The following is a 14,950-nucleotide window of genomic DNA, read 5'->3' on the forward strand; positions in this document are numbered from 1 at the left end:
CAATGTGGTACACACAAGGACACAGGACAGAGGTTGAGTCAACTTTAATCCATGTCAACTGGCTGCAAGTGTGATTTAGTTATTGCCAACACCTGTTAGGTGCCACAGGTAAGTTACAGGTGCTGTTAATTACACAAATTAGAGAAGCATCACATGATTTTTCAAACGGTGCCAATACTTTTGTCCACTCCCTTTTTTATGTTTGGTGTGGAATTATATCCAATTTGGCTTTATGACAATTTTTATTTTTTTTTCATTGAAGACAAATTAAATGAAGATAATAATACCAAAGAATTTGTGATTGCAATCATTTTCAAGAAGAAACTGAGCATTATCTGACAGAATTGCAGGGGTGCCAATACTTTTGACCAGCACTGTATATAGAGCAAATTAGTTAAAACTTGTTTCTCTGTGGGGGAAGTCTGGTAATCTTGACTGTGTGGGTGAACTGGGCATACAGGCTCTGTAAGGGCACTTTTCTAGATTGGTGATCTGTGGAGAATCTCTAAAATCCATTTCTGGGGGGGGGGGGGGTTACTGCTAAAATTTTAAGTTTCTTCATTTACTTGCTATGTAACCATAATTGGAAGCCATTTAAGGCATTTACATGTCCACATTTGTTTGCGGGGCAAATGCCATGCTCTTGCCCCCATTTACGTTCTTCTTGCAGCACCCTAGCCCTTACTATGACCATTTTACACCCCCAACTTGGGCTCCCCATTGAGTTGTAGGGGGTACGTTGTTCGGGTTCAAGTTCTGAGTCAAGTTCACTGCAGGAACCTGATTTCGTTTATGAATGTGCAACTTCGGCCAACATCCGCGGTTTCGCTCAGCAATACGTAGGATTAGTATATACTGTACATGTGAATAGAAAAGCCATTCCAGGAAATTAGCTGAATGTAGCGCCGCTTCTCTTATGTGCTACAGGAAAATCCTCCAGTGAGGATCCAAACAGAGGAAATGCTCCAGAAAAATAGATCGGTAATAGCGCTCTCCGTCCCCAATGGCAAGGTAGTAGTGAAATAAGAGTTATCAATACCCCAGATTTCAATTAATATATTTTATTAAAATTAATAAAATACAAAGCAAAGCATTTTGGCTGTGAACCAGCTTTCTTCAGGCATATAGATCAATTTATTTATTTTACTCACATATAGTGCCATTAATTTTACAGCTTTACAGACATTATCACCACAATGAACCTATCAGTTGAGCCTATCAGTTTTTGTAGTTTGGGAGGAAACAGGGGCAGAACATACAGACTCCTTGTAGATATTAACTTTTGGGGTACTTGACTGAAACAATTGGAAAAATGACTGCTTCCTTGTGTACGAGTTTTCCGATGTCTAAAAAGATTTACGTTATGGATGTTTTCTTCTGTGAGTTTTTGATGTGCAATAAGATCTGACTTTTGCTGATAACACTTTCCACATACAGAACATTAAAATGGCTTCTACCCCGTGTGAATTCTTTGATGTCTGACAATGTTTGATTTCTGGGTAAAACATTTCCCAAATTCTGAACATGAGTATGGCTTCTCCCCTGTGTCAATTCCTAGATGTTCAGCAAGAGTTAATTTACTGCAATAACATTTCCTACATTCTAAACATAAAAATGTCTTCTACCTTGTGTGAATTCTCATGTGTCTAACAAAAGTGGGTTTCTGAGCAAAGCATTTCCCACATTCTGAACATGAAAATGGCTTCACACCCGTGTGAGTTTTTCTATGGTCATCAAGCTGTGATTTCCGAATAAAACATTTCTCACATTCTGGACATGAAAATGGCTTCTCCCCCGTGTGAGTTTTTATATGTAAATCAAGCTCATATTTACGCATAAAACATTTCCCACATTCTGAACAAAAAAATGGCTTCTCCCCTGTGTGAGTTTTTATATGCATATGAAGGTGTGATTTCCGACCAAAATATTTCCCACAATCTGAACATAAAAATGGCTTTTCTCCTGTGTGAGTTTTTATATGTTTATTAAGGTATGATTTCCGAATAAAACATTTCCCACATTCGGAGCATGAAAATGGCTTCTCTCCAGTGTGAGTTTTTACATGTGGAACAAGCTGTGATTTCCAAGTAAAACATTTCCCACATTCTGGACATGAAAATGGTTTTCTTTTGTTAATTGTTGCATGTGATATTAGAGATGAGTTTTGGGTAAAACACTTTACACATTTATTACATGAATACGGCATCTCCTCTGTGTGAGCTTTTAGATGTTTAACAAGCTGTGGATTCAGAATAAAACATTTCCCACATTCAGAACATGAAAATGGCTTCTCCCCCGTGTGAGTTTTTTGATGTTCAACAAGCTTTGATTTCCAAATAAAACATTTCCCACATTCTAAACATGTAAATGGCTTCTCCCCTCTATGACTTTTTAGATGTACAACAAGATGTGATTTCAGACTAAAACATTTCCCACATTCAGAACATGAAAATGGCTTCTCCCCTGTGTGAGTTTTTTGATGTACAACAAGCTTTGATCTCCAAGTAAAACATTTCCCACATTGTAAACATGAAAATGCCTTTTCCTGTGTGTGAGTTTTTTGATGTTCAACAAGATATGATTTCCGAGTAAAATATTTCCCACATTGTGAACAAGAAAATGGCTTCTCCACTGTGTGAGCTCGTTGCTGCTGAACACCCCTCATTTGGACTTTATTTTGCTGAACATTCTGCGGTGAATCAGGACATTGTTTAGAAGCATCAGGTGACTGATCTTGGGTGTGAAAGGCTGAGGGTTTTTCTGGGATAATTACTTGCTCTTCAGATGTATTCCGTATAATGCCAAAATCTTCTGTCAAAAGAACAAAACAGATTTTGTAAAATTTGGTTTTCACTAGTAAACTCAGACTGCTGTATTGTGCTGCCCAAATAGTGATATTTTATTATTTATTATTTTATTACCAAGATGACTTATGATGCATCTATTGTGCGTTTTTGACATCACAAAGATGCACCAAAATGTATGCATTTCCTTCCTCCAGCAAAGTCTATGAGATTTTTATTTTGCTGTCCACAGTGGGTATTTTTGTTGGCTGCATCTTGGCTGCGTTTTTGAAGATGCAGCATGTCAATTATTTCTGAGTTTTTGCAGCGTTTTGGAGCCCTTCCAGTCAATAGATTTGACTTAACGCATTGGGCAAAACGCAATAAAAACGCATAAAAAATGCGTTTTTAGTGCATTTTTGATGCACCCAAGACGCACTGGCAAAAAGATGCCATGTGTGAACATAGCCTTAATAATATTCATTATATCCTGAATGTCATACCTGGTACCACAAGCACAGTGTCCATGGCTTATTTAAGGAATATAAGAGGAATTATACTTTATGATGCCATAAACCTGAGTGTATAGATACTCTATAACAAGAAAAGGACAGAGGACAGCGCTCCATGTGTGAATCGCCCGAGCACACAAAATATTGTCTACAGAGCTCACCGCAGCAAGTTGTGCTAACAGGTACAACAGTGGAAACAGCCCAGGAAAAATCCTCTAGAAGCCGCTGCACCGACCACCGGCTCCGACTGCCCAAGGCAGGCAGCGAATCATGGAAGGAAAGGGGCTGCAGAGCGGGATGATTCAGGCGTTGCAAAAAGAGGAGGCGAGCCAGTGCAGGAACAATCAATTCTTACAGAATACCGCTCTGCAGCCCCTTTCCTTCCATAAATCCTCTATAAGATGGAAGAGTCAGCAACAGAAATAAGCAACCAAGGGGAGATTTGTTACATTTCAGCATCTTATGATTAAAAATAAAATCAATCTGAACATTTTTTCTCCTAGAAGAAAATCAGAATCTAGAAATACTTTATCCTTTCTCCTATTATTAAACTCATCTCCTGCACATTCACTGATGAAATTACGTCAGTAGAAGAATCGCTCAAGAATCCCACCCCCCAATATCAGGATTAAATTGCTGGACCCCGGACATCCTATCAGGACACAATGGGTTATATATAAGAGGTGACGCTCGTCTTTCATGTAACCATGATATTTGTTATGTGATAATAATGCTCGGCCATCTCTGTCTCTTCCTCCTCCCTGGTGAGCAGCATTACCGACCCTCAGAGCAGTAATCTCCATCCGCTCCTGTTATTTGGGTTTATGTCTCCATGTTCTGTATCTGTCACACACTGACATAAGTGTAATAGGAAATAATGGATTCTTAGTCCCTAAAGTGGAGAAACCCCTCATCAGCCCTGACAGCGGATAATAGGAAAGAGCTGGAGCTCGTCCTCGCTCACATCGGCAGAATTCATGTCCAGCTGTATTTCTCCTCTATAACATAACTGCACATCCCGTGTTATCACCTGCACCGGGATCACAGATTCATTCCCATTTCATGTGTATTTTACATGAAGGGTTAATATACTGCTGGAGAAACTGATACAGCAAAGAGTGGAAATATAGGAATGTGTGACTTGTGTGTGTTATTGGGTGGTCTGTACTCACCGGGGCGGTGATCTGTAGGAATCTCCTCTTTACTCCGCTGATCGCCCCTCACATTTCTCTCTGGAGAATTAATATTGTTCAGATCTTTATCCGGATCCAAAAACTGCAAAACAAAATATTGTAAAAGTCCCCGGGAATAATGGAGATAAGATCCGGACATGTGAGGTCTGTGGTCAGCTGTGATCCTGCCGTCTCCACCGCTCTCATTACACAAGTATAAAACATCTAATACTGGAGGAGAAAACAAGACTGAACACAAGGAGGTCACAGCCGTCTACACCTCATAGGGGAGATCTCCATCTACCTGAGGATCCTGTGGAGGAGGAGGAGGAGCGGGACATCTCTCTGGGGTCGTCCTCGTACTGGAGAGACCTGCAGGAGACACAGACAGGACGGACATCATTATTACATACAGATAATTATAGGCCGGGTGTATTCAGTCCTGTCTATTACCTGGTGATGTGCGGGGCTGGGGCTCCTCCATCATCACCTCCTTGTACCGCTCCTTGTGTCCTTCTAGATACTCCCACTCCTCCATGGAGAAATAGACCGTGACGTCCTGACACCTTATAGGAACCTGACAATACAATGATACCATTATCACCCAAAATCCTCCAGTGCCGTCCTGTATAATGTCCCAGCATTCCCAGCAGTGTCACCTCTCCAGTCAGCAGCTCCAGCATCTTGTTGGTGAGTTCTAGGATCTTCTGGTAATTAATGTCCTCATGTATCCGGGGGTGAGGTGGAGGCCCCGGGATTGGGCTCAGGGTTCCCCCCCGTCCTTCAGACACAGGGGCCTGACAACGATCATTAGAGGTCTTCACTACTGTGTAATCCTGAGTGTGGAGACATTAATAATATCACTACAGACATTTCCAGAGTCCATCACCTCCCCGGTCATATCCTCTGTTATCCCCATAGAAAATGATGTAATGTGATGACATCAGAACCTCTCACCTCCCCGGTCATATCCTCTGTTATTCCTATAGATAATAATGTAATGTGATGACATCAGAACCTGTCACCTCCCCGGTCATATCCTCTGCTATTCCCATAGATAATGATGTAATGTGATGACATCAGAGCCTCTCACCTCCCCGGTCATATCCTCTGTTATTCCCATAGATAATGATGTAATGTGATGACATCAGAGCCTCTCACCTCCCCGGTCATATCCTCTGTTATTCCCATAGATAATGATGTAATGTGATTACATCAGAGCCTCTCACCTCCCCGGTCATATCCTCTGTTATTCCCATAGATAATGATGTAATGTGATGACATCAGAACCTCTCACCTCCCCAATCATATCCTCTGTTATTCCCATAGATAATGATGTAATGTGATGACATCAGAACCTCTCACCTCCCCGGTCATATCCTCTGTTATCCCCATAGATAATGATGTAATGTGATGACATCAGAACCTCTCACCTCCCCAATCATATCCTCTGTTATTCCCATAGATAATGATGTAATGTGATGACATCAGAACCTCTCACCTCTCCGGTCATATCCTCTGTTATTCCCATAGATAATGATGTAATGTGATGACATCAGAACCTCTCACCTCCCCAATCATATCCTCTGTTATTCCCATAGATAATGATGTAATGTGATGACATCAGAACCTCTCACCTCCCCGGTCATATCCTCTGTTATTCCCATAGATAATGATGTAATGTGATGACATCAGAACCTCTCACCTCCCCGGTCATATCCTCTGTTATTCCCATAGATAATGATGTAATGTGATGACATCAGAACCTCTCACCTCTCCGGTCATATCCTCTGTTATTCCCATAGATAATGATGTAATGTGATGACATCAGAACCTCTCACCTCCCCGGTCATATCCTCTGTTATCCCCATAGATAATGATGTAATGTGATGACATCAGAACCTCTCACCTCCCCGGTCATATCCTCTGTTATTCCCATAGATAATGATGTAATGTGATGACATCAGAACCTCTCACCTCCCTGGTCATATCCTCTGTTATTCCCATAGATAATGATGTAATGTGATGACATCAGAACCTCTCACCTCCCCGGTCCCATCCTCTGTTATTCCCATAGATAATGATGTAATGTGATGACATCAGAACCTCTCACCTCCCCGGTCCCATCCTCTGTTATTCCCATAGATAATGATGTAATGTGATGACATCAGAACCTCTCACCTCTCCCGTAAGATGGAAGATTATCTCCAGAGTCAGGTTTAATATCTTCTCCATAATTTGCTCTTTGTCCTTATTCATCTTTAATGAGTCAACCAGAAAAAAATTCCTAGTTAGAAAAAAAAAAATAAGCAAATAAAAAAACAGCAAAGAAAATAGAATGGAACCCCCCCCCCACAAAAATTAACTGAATATACAGTTTTCACAATAATAGCAGTGTGTGCAGAAACATGCGTTAAGCCCAGCATCTTTCTAAGGCTTTGTTCACACAGGGTGTTTTTGCGGCGTTTTTTTTTCCTGACCAAAACCTGATCTTGTAGCAGAAATTCTCCTGGCAGTCTTCTGCAGTTTTGGTGCGTTTTTATCAGGGCTGTGGAGTCGGTAAGCCAAACCTTCGACTCCGACTCCTCAATTTCCCTTGCACCGACTCCGACTCCTATATATATTGCTTATAGTTAGGTGAAAAATTTATTGTAGTACATGAACATGTGAATGTGAACATCAGACATTTAATAATTTTTATGATACAATAATCAAGATATTTGGATAGAACATAAAATATATTTATTGGATACAACTTTAGAACACAAAAAACTGTAATAAATTGTAAATATGTAATACACTATGTAATATACAGTAGATTACATATATATCTTGTGTGTGCATGTGTATATATATATATATATTTTACATATTTACAATTTATTAGTTTTTTGTGTTCTAAAGTTGTATTCCAATAAGTATATTTTATGTTCTATCCAAATATCTTGATTATTGTATCATAAAAATTATTAAATGTCTGAAGTTAACATTGTACTACAATACATTTTTCACTTAAATATAAGCATTATACTAAATGTTATTATTTAGTATGTTTTTGTTGAAAACTTTTTTGCCACTTACATAGTGCATTGCATAGTGTTATATATACAGTATATATTGTGTGTTATATATAACACTATGTAATACACTATGTAAGTGGCAAAAAAACAGTTTTCAACAAAAACATACTAAATAACATTTGTGCAGTCCATGAATTTGTTGTAAGAAATATAATTGCCTCCATCAGATCCTCCTTCGCAGATGACCGTAAATCTGACCTAATAATTTTAAGGCTGGAGAACAACCTCTCTACAGTAACTTGGGTTTGAGGCAAAGCCGTAACCACATGGGCAACATCTCTAACAATTTCCAGGTATAAAGGAATTGCCTCATGCACAGTCAGTTTTGATGAACGGTTGAATTTTTCTATTTCTTTGAGAGCAAGTGAAAAATTTTACTGAAATCTGGTCAATCTGCTGCTATAGGAGACGCAGTGAAATCTTTTTCTTGCGGCAACACTTTTTGCCTGCTCCATGTCATCCAAATACTTGTAAAAGTTAAACTCCTCATCTGATGAGGATGAAGATATGGCAGCAGTAGCACTGTCAGGCCCCACGTCCTCTTGCGCCTGGCAGTCCTGTAGCTGCTCATCCTAACTGCTACCTCACTCAAAGCTTCTTTTCCTTTAGTAAGCTCTTGATCATCAAGCAGTATACGATGACTTGGGTCCACATAAACAGCTGCCAGAAGAATTTTATTTTCCAATAGCTGTGTCTCTCTCAGTTTCATTGAAGCAGAAATGCCATCTGCGATTAAACCTCCTCTTTGGGACAGGCAAAATAGCAAGTTCTTCCACTCCCTTATGAAAATGCAAGGAGTTAAATCCTCAGCTTGTAATTTTTTAGTCACGGTAAATGGGTGATTAAGTAATTCCTTCAATTTAGCCACCTGTGTCCATTGACCTTCATTTAATGTTTCTTGAGGGCTCACCATATCTATAAGATACGATTTTAGTTCAAGCAATCGCTCAGTCATTAAATAAGTGCCGCCTCACCGAGTGGCTTGATCAACAATTGCCCATTTCCCAGCACATTTCTTCAAGATGGAATCAATTTTAGGGGATCTGGCGGCAATACCAACTTCCTCACTTTTCCAATTAGATTTCCAGCATGTCCGCCCAGTTTCACACATCCGGCTTTTAGCCGGTTTGGCGGATGCTGCGCACGCTAGTACAGTGTGATACAGTACAGTGGCAGCGCCGCAACTTCCGGGTCACATGTTCCTGTCACATGACAGCATGTGACCAGCGTTTGTCGCGCTGCCACTGTACTGTATACACTGTACTGGAGTGCGCCGCATCCGCCAAACCGGCAAAAAAGCCGGATGTGTGAAACCGGGGTCCCTCTTGAAGACTATCACTTATTGCCAGCTGCAGTGTGTGCACAACACAGCATTGTTTATGAGCTCAAAAACCTTTCAGGTGATGCAGTTTTTGAAAAAGCTGATCTACTTTGCAGCTGACAAATGTATCCTCAAAAAACGCAGCAAAAACGCTGTGTGTGAATGTAGCCTTAGATCAGGAATAGAACAGACATTTATAGGACATTTCATAATTTTCCCAAATTCCTATGAAAAAATATTCAGCACATTCTGCATTGCACTACTGTCGCCAATTTATTATATATTTTAGGAGTCGGAGTCGGTGCACTTTATACCGACTCCACGACTCCGACTCCACAGCCCTGGTTTTTATGACGTTTTTGGTGCGGTTTTTATGACGTTTTTAGAGTGGGGATTTTTATGGCAACTGCGATGGATGCAGCGAGACACAGAACAAGCAATCGGCCAGTATTGGAGTCACGTGATCTGAACTCAGCTGAACTCCTGACCTCACAGCCTGCACACGGTCACAAGTGATGGGCAGCGGGCAGTGACTGCTGTTAATCTGCATCTATCGCAGCGTGTGTGGGCTGTGAGGTCAGGAGTTCAGCTGACTGCCGATCAGTGTTGGGGCGATTACAGTTTGTGTGTCGCGCGGTCAGGTTTTGCCACGAAAACCGGATGAATACTTTATGGGTCAAGTTTTACAGCGGTATTGGCACTTCCTCATTGTTCTGATTGGGAGCAATAACTCTGCAATAACACTGCAAGAATTGACATGTGCATTTTTAAAAACCTGACCAATAATGCAGGTATTTGTCAAAACAGTTAGGAAAAAATCTTGACGTGTTTGTGTGTGTGCATGAGATTTCAGAAATCTCGTAGACTTTGCTGGAACTGTAAAAAGCGTTTTATTAGCATGGATCTGCACAACACCAAGGCAAATCCGCAGCTAAAAAATGCCTAATAGTTTTTATTTTGATGCATTGGGAACATTACACACTTTTCTAAATCAAAACACGCAAAGAAATGTAGATAATTATTTTTTATATTTTCGGTAAAGTAGTTAAAAATTAACATTATAGGCTGCTCCTATAAACAGCAGTGTGTATTTGTCTTTGCATACTATTTATTTAGGATTTATCACAAACCTAACATTTCGTTGTATAAACACAGATTTTTAGAACTGCTTCTATGTTGCACGGAGTCACCTTCTTCTGGCTTCTGTCACCGGTTATTCCAGCCCAGGACGCTTTGACTACATCCCACAATGTATTTGCATTTGTTGGCTTTGCCTCAGAAACAGCATTTTTGATGTCACCCAGAAGTGTTTTATCAGATTAAGGTCCGGGGATTGGGCGGCCAAACCATAACCTCAATTTTGTTGGACTGGAACCAAGATTTTGCTTGTTTACTGGTGTGTTTAGGGTCGTTGTCTTGTTGAAACTCCCATTTCAAGATTTCCTCTTCAGCATAAGGCAACATGACATCTTCAAGTATTGCGATATATGCAAACTGGTCCATGATCCCTGGTGTGCGGTAAATAGACCTTCACCATAGTAAGAGAAACATGTCCATATCATGATGATGGTACCACCAGGCGTCACGGTCTTGTGGCTTGTATTCAGAGTCTTGGGGTCATATGATGAACTGTCTGTAGCACTTGGACCCAAAAAGAGCAATTTTATTTTCATCGGTCCACACAATGTTTATCCACGTCTCTTTAGGCTGGTTGATCTGTTCTTCTTCAGTATGTCTTTTGTTTAACAATAGGACATTGCGGGGACTTCTTGCTCCTAAATCAGCTTCACACAGGAGTCTTCTCACTGTCCCAGCACTCACAGGTAACTTGAGACGTCTTTGATCCTCCTGGAACTGATCATTGGCAGAGCCTTGGCCATTCCAGCTACTCTTCCTTCCATTCGAATGGTCGTCTTCCATTTGCTTCCACATCTCTCTGTTTTTACTTTCCATTGTAAAGCTTTACAGATCATTTTAGCTGAACAGCCGATCATTGTCTGCACCTCTTTATAAGTTTTACCCTCTCCAATCAACTTTTTAATCACAGTACGATGTTCTTTTGGACAATGTCTCAAAAGACCAATATTTCTCGGGCTTTCAAGGAGAAATGCAGGTACAACATGTGACGGCTCCACCCTTAAATAAGGGTCACCTGATTCACACCGGTTTCTTCACAGAATGATTGACCACACTCATTTAACACCACACTGCAAGTAGTTTAAAGACCCCCTCCCCTTTCAATTAATTATTCAATTACACAAAAACCTGCAGATCCTGAGCCGAATCTGGGGGTTTTCAAAGACTCTACTGCACCAACTGGTAAATTGTGTGATATGTGGTAACATAATTTGTACCAAAAACAATGAATAATCTGGTCAGTCATATTGGACGGCTATTATTTTAAATACTATTGTAATAAGGTCAAATCATCTGAAAACATATAAAAATGTAGATGTCGTCTTCCCTCTTCTCTACCGGCGCCGACCGAACCCGATCTGAGGAGGAGACTGTGCAGCAGATCTCCTCCATGTGTAGTGCGGGGTCTGTCGCTCCCCCCCATGTGTAGTGCAGGGTCTGTCGCTCTCTCTCCCTCATGTGTAGTGCAGGGTCTGTCGCTCTCTCCCCCCCATGTGTAGTGCGGGGTCTGTCGCTCTCCCTCATGTGTAGTGCGGGGTCTGTCGCTCTCTCTCCCCCATGTGTAGTGCGGGGTCTGTCGCTCTCTCTCCATCATATGTAGTGCGGGGTCTCTCCCCTCATGTGTAGTGCGGGGTCTGTCGCTCTCTCTCCCTCATGTGTAGTGCGGGGTCTGTCGCTCTCTCTCCCTCATGTGTAGTGCGGGGTCTGTCGCTCCCCCCCAGGTGTAGTGCAGGGTCTGTCGCTCTCTCTCCCTCATATGTAGTGCGGGGTCTGTCGCTCTCTCTCCCTCATGTGTAGTGCGGGGTCTGTCGCTCTCTCCCTCATGTGTAGTGCGGGGTCTATCGCTCTCTCTCCCCCATGTGTAGTGAGGGGTCTGTCGCTCTCTCTCCCCCATGTGTAGTGCGGGGTCTGTCGCTCTCTCCCCCATGTGTAGTGCGGGGTCTGTCGCTCTCTCTCCCTCATGTGTAGTGCGGAGTCTGTCGCTCTCTCTCCCTCATGTGTAGTGCGGGGTCTGTCGCTCACTCTCCCTCATGTGTAGTGCGGGGTCTGTCGCTCTCTCTCCCTCATGTGTAGTGCGGGGTCTGTCGCTCTCTCTCCCTCATGTGTAGTGCGGAGTCTGTCGCTCTCTCTCCCTCATGTGTAGTGTGGGGTCTGTTGCTCTCTCTCCCCCATGTGTAGTGCGGGGTCTGTCGCTCTCTCTCCCTCATGTGTAGTGCGGGGTCTGTCGCTCTCTCTCCCTCATGTGTAGTGCGGGGTCTGTCGCTCTCTCTCCCTCATGTGTAGTGCGGGGTCTGTCGCTCTCTCTCCCCCATGTGTAGTGCGGGGTCTGTCGCTCTCTCTCTCCCCCATGTGTAGTGCGGGGTCTGTTGCTTTCTCTCTCCCCCATGTGTAGTGCGGGGTCTGTCGCTCTCTCTCTCCCCCATGTGTAGTGCGGGGTCTGTCACTCTCTCTCCATGTGTAGTGCGGGGTCTGTCGCTCTCTCTCCCCTCATGTGTAGTGCGGGGTCTGTCGCTCTCTTCTCCATGTGTAGTGCGGGGTCTGTCGCTCTCTCTCCCCCATGTGTGGTGCGGGGTCTGTTGCTCTCTCTCCCCCATGTGTAGTGCGGGGTCTGTCGCGCTCTCTCTCTCCCTCATGTGTAGTGCGGGGTCTGTCGCTCTCTCTCATGTGTAGTGCGGGGTCTGTCGCTCTCTCTCCCTCATGTGTAGTGCGGGGTCTGTCGCTCTCTCTCCCTCATGTGTAGTGCGGGGTCTGTCGCTCTCTCTCCTCCATGTGTAATGCGGGGTCTGTCGCTCTCTCCCCCATGTGTAGTGCGGGGTCTGTTGCTCTCTCTCCCTTATGTGTAGTGTGGGGTCTGTCGCTCTCTCCCCCATGTGTAGTGCGGGGTCTGTCGCTCTCTCTCCCCCATGTGTAGTGCGGGGTCTGTCGCTCTCTCTCTCATGTGTAGTGCGGGGTCTGTCGCTCTCTCTCCCCCATGTGTAGTGCGGGGTCTGTCACTCTCTCTCCCCCATGTGTAGTGCGGGGTCTGTCGCTCTCTCTCTCCCCCATGTGTAGTGCGGGGTCTGTCGCTCTCTCTCCCCCATGTGTAGTGCGGGGTCTGTCGCTCTCTCTCTCCCCCATGTGTAGTGCGGGGTCTGTTGCTTTCTCTCTCCCCCATGTGTAGTGCGGGGTCTGTCGCTCTCTCTCTCCCCCATGTGTAGTGCGGGGTCTGTCGCTCTCTCTCCCTCATGTGTAGTGCGGGGTCTGTCGCTCTCTCTCCCTCATGTGTAGTGCGGGGTCTGTCAGTCTCTCTCCCTCATGTGTAGTGCGGGGTCTGTCGCTCTCTCTCTCCCTCATGTGTAGTGCGGGGTCTGTCGCTCTCTCTCCCTCATGTGTAGTGCGGAGTCTGTCGCTCTCTCTCCCTCATGTGTAGTGCGGGGTCTGTCAGTCTCTCTCCCTCATGTGTAGTGCGGGGTCTGTCGCTCTCTCTCCCTCATGTGTAGTGCGGGGTCTGTCGCTCTCTCTCTCCCTCATGTGTAGTGCGGGGTCTGTCGCTCTCTCTCCCTCATGTGTAGTGCGGGGTCTGTCGCTCTCTCTCCCTCATGTGTAGTGTGGGGACTGTCGCTCTCTCTCCCCCATGTGTAGTGCGGGGTCTGTCGCTCTCTCTCCCTCATGTGTAGTGCGGGGTCTGTCGCTCTCACTCTCCCTCATGTGTAGTGCGGGGTCTGTCGCTCTCTCTCCCTCATGTGTAGTGCGGGGTCTGTCGCTCTCTCTCTCCCTCATGTGTAGTGCGGGGTCTGTCGCTCTCTCTCTCCCTCATGTGTAGTGCGGTGTCTGTCGCTCTCTCTCCCTCATGTGTAGTGCAGGGTCTGTCGCTCTCTCCCTCATGTGTAGTGCGGGGTCTGTCGCTGTCTCTCTCCCTCATGTGTAGTGCGGGGTCTGTCGCTCTCTCTCCCCCTCATGTGTAGTGCGGGATCTGTCGCTCTCTCCCTCATGTGTAGTGCGGGGTCTGTCGCTCTCTCCCTCATGTGTAGTGCGTGGTCTGTCGCTCTCTCTCCCATGTGTAGTGCGGGGTCTGTCGCTCTCTCTCCCCCATGTGTAGTGCGGGGCCTGTCGCTCTCTCTCCCCCATGTGTAGTGCGGGGTCTGTCACTCTCTCTCCCCCATGTGTAGTGTGGGGTCTGTCGCTCTCTCTCTCCCCCATGTGAAGTGCAGGGTCTATCGCTCTCCCCCTCATGAGTAGTGCGGGGTCTGTCGCTCTCTCTCCCCCATGTGTAGTGCGGGGTCTGTCGCTCTCTTTCTCCCCCATGTGTAGTGCGGGGTCTGTCGCTTTCTCTCTCCCCCATGTGTAGTGCGGGGTCTGTCGCTCTCTCTCTCCCCCATGTGTAGTGCGGGGTCTGTCGCTCTCTCTCCCCTCATGTTTAGTGCGGGGTCTGTCGCTCTCTCTCCCTCATGTGTAGTGCGGGGTCTGTCGCTCTCTCTCTCCCTCATGTGTAGTGCGGGGTCTGTCGCTCTCTCTCCCTCATGTGTAGTGCGGGGTCTGTCGCTCTCTCTCCCTCATGTGTAGTGCGGGGCCTCTCTCTCTCCCTCATGTGTAGTGCGGGGTCTGTCGCTCTCTCTCCCCCATGTGTAGTGCGGGGTCTGTCGCTCTCTCCCTCATGTGTAGTGTGGGGTCTGTCGCTCTCTCTCCCCCATGTGTAGTGCGGGGTCTGTCGCTCTCTCTCCCTCATGTGTAGTGCGGGGTCTGTCGCTCTCACTCTCCCTCATGTGTAGTGCGGGGTCTGTCGCTCTCTCTCCCTCATGTGTAGTGCGGGGTCTGTCGCTCTCTCTCTCCCTCATGTGTAGTGCGGGGTCTGTCGCTCTCTCTCTCCCTCATGTGTAGTGCGGTGTCTGTCGCTCTCTCTCTCCCTCATGTGTAGTGCAGGGTCTGTCGCTCTCTCCCTCATGTGTAGTGCGGGGTCTGTCGCTGT

At 45.2% G+C, this 14,950-nt stretch overlaps 2 protein-coding genes across 4 annotated transcripts in view; one reads left to right on the plus strand and one right to left on the minus strand.

The window, feature by feature from the left end:
- Positions 1 to 14,950, plus strand: part of LOC142256961 (uncharacterized) — a 404,836-nt gene that overhangs the window by 198,069 nt on the left and 191,817 nt on the right. The window lies entirely within an intron of this gene.
- Positions 1,101 to 14,950, minus strand: part of LOC142257134 (uncharacterized) — a 31,949-nt gene continuing 18,099 nt past the window's right edge. The window contains exons 2-7 of the mRNA XM_075329240.1: positions 6,649 to 6,754; positions 5,127 to 5,303; positions 4,921 to 5,044; positions 4,772 to 4,839; positions 4,468 to 4,570; positions 1,101 to 2,811 (exon numbers count right to left, since the gene is read on the minus strand). Of these exons, the coding sequence (XP_075185355.1) occupies positions 1,622 to 2,811; positions 4,468 to 4,570; positions 4,772 to 4,839; positions 4,921 to 5,044; positions 5,127 to 5,303; positions 6,649 to 6,726 (1,740 nt within the window). The 5' untranslated portion in view covers positions 6,727 to 6,754 and the 3' untranslated portion in view covers positions 1,101 to 1,621. The remainder of the gene's footprint in view (positions 2,812 to 4,467; positions 4,571 to 4,771; positions 4,840 to 4,920; positions 5,045 to 5,126; positions 5,304 to 6,648; positions 6,755 to 14,950) is intronic.

Source organism: Anomaloglossus baeobatrachus, chromosome 1 (genome assembly GCF_048569485.1).
Source record: "Anomaloglossus baeobatrachus isolate aAnoBae1 chromosome 1, aAnoBae1.hap1, whole genome shotgun sequence".
Classification (NCBI taxonomy): Eukaryota; Metazoa; Chordata; class Amphibia; order Anura; family Aromobatidae; genus Anomaloglossus; species Anomaloglossus baeobatrachus.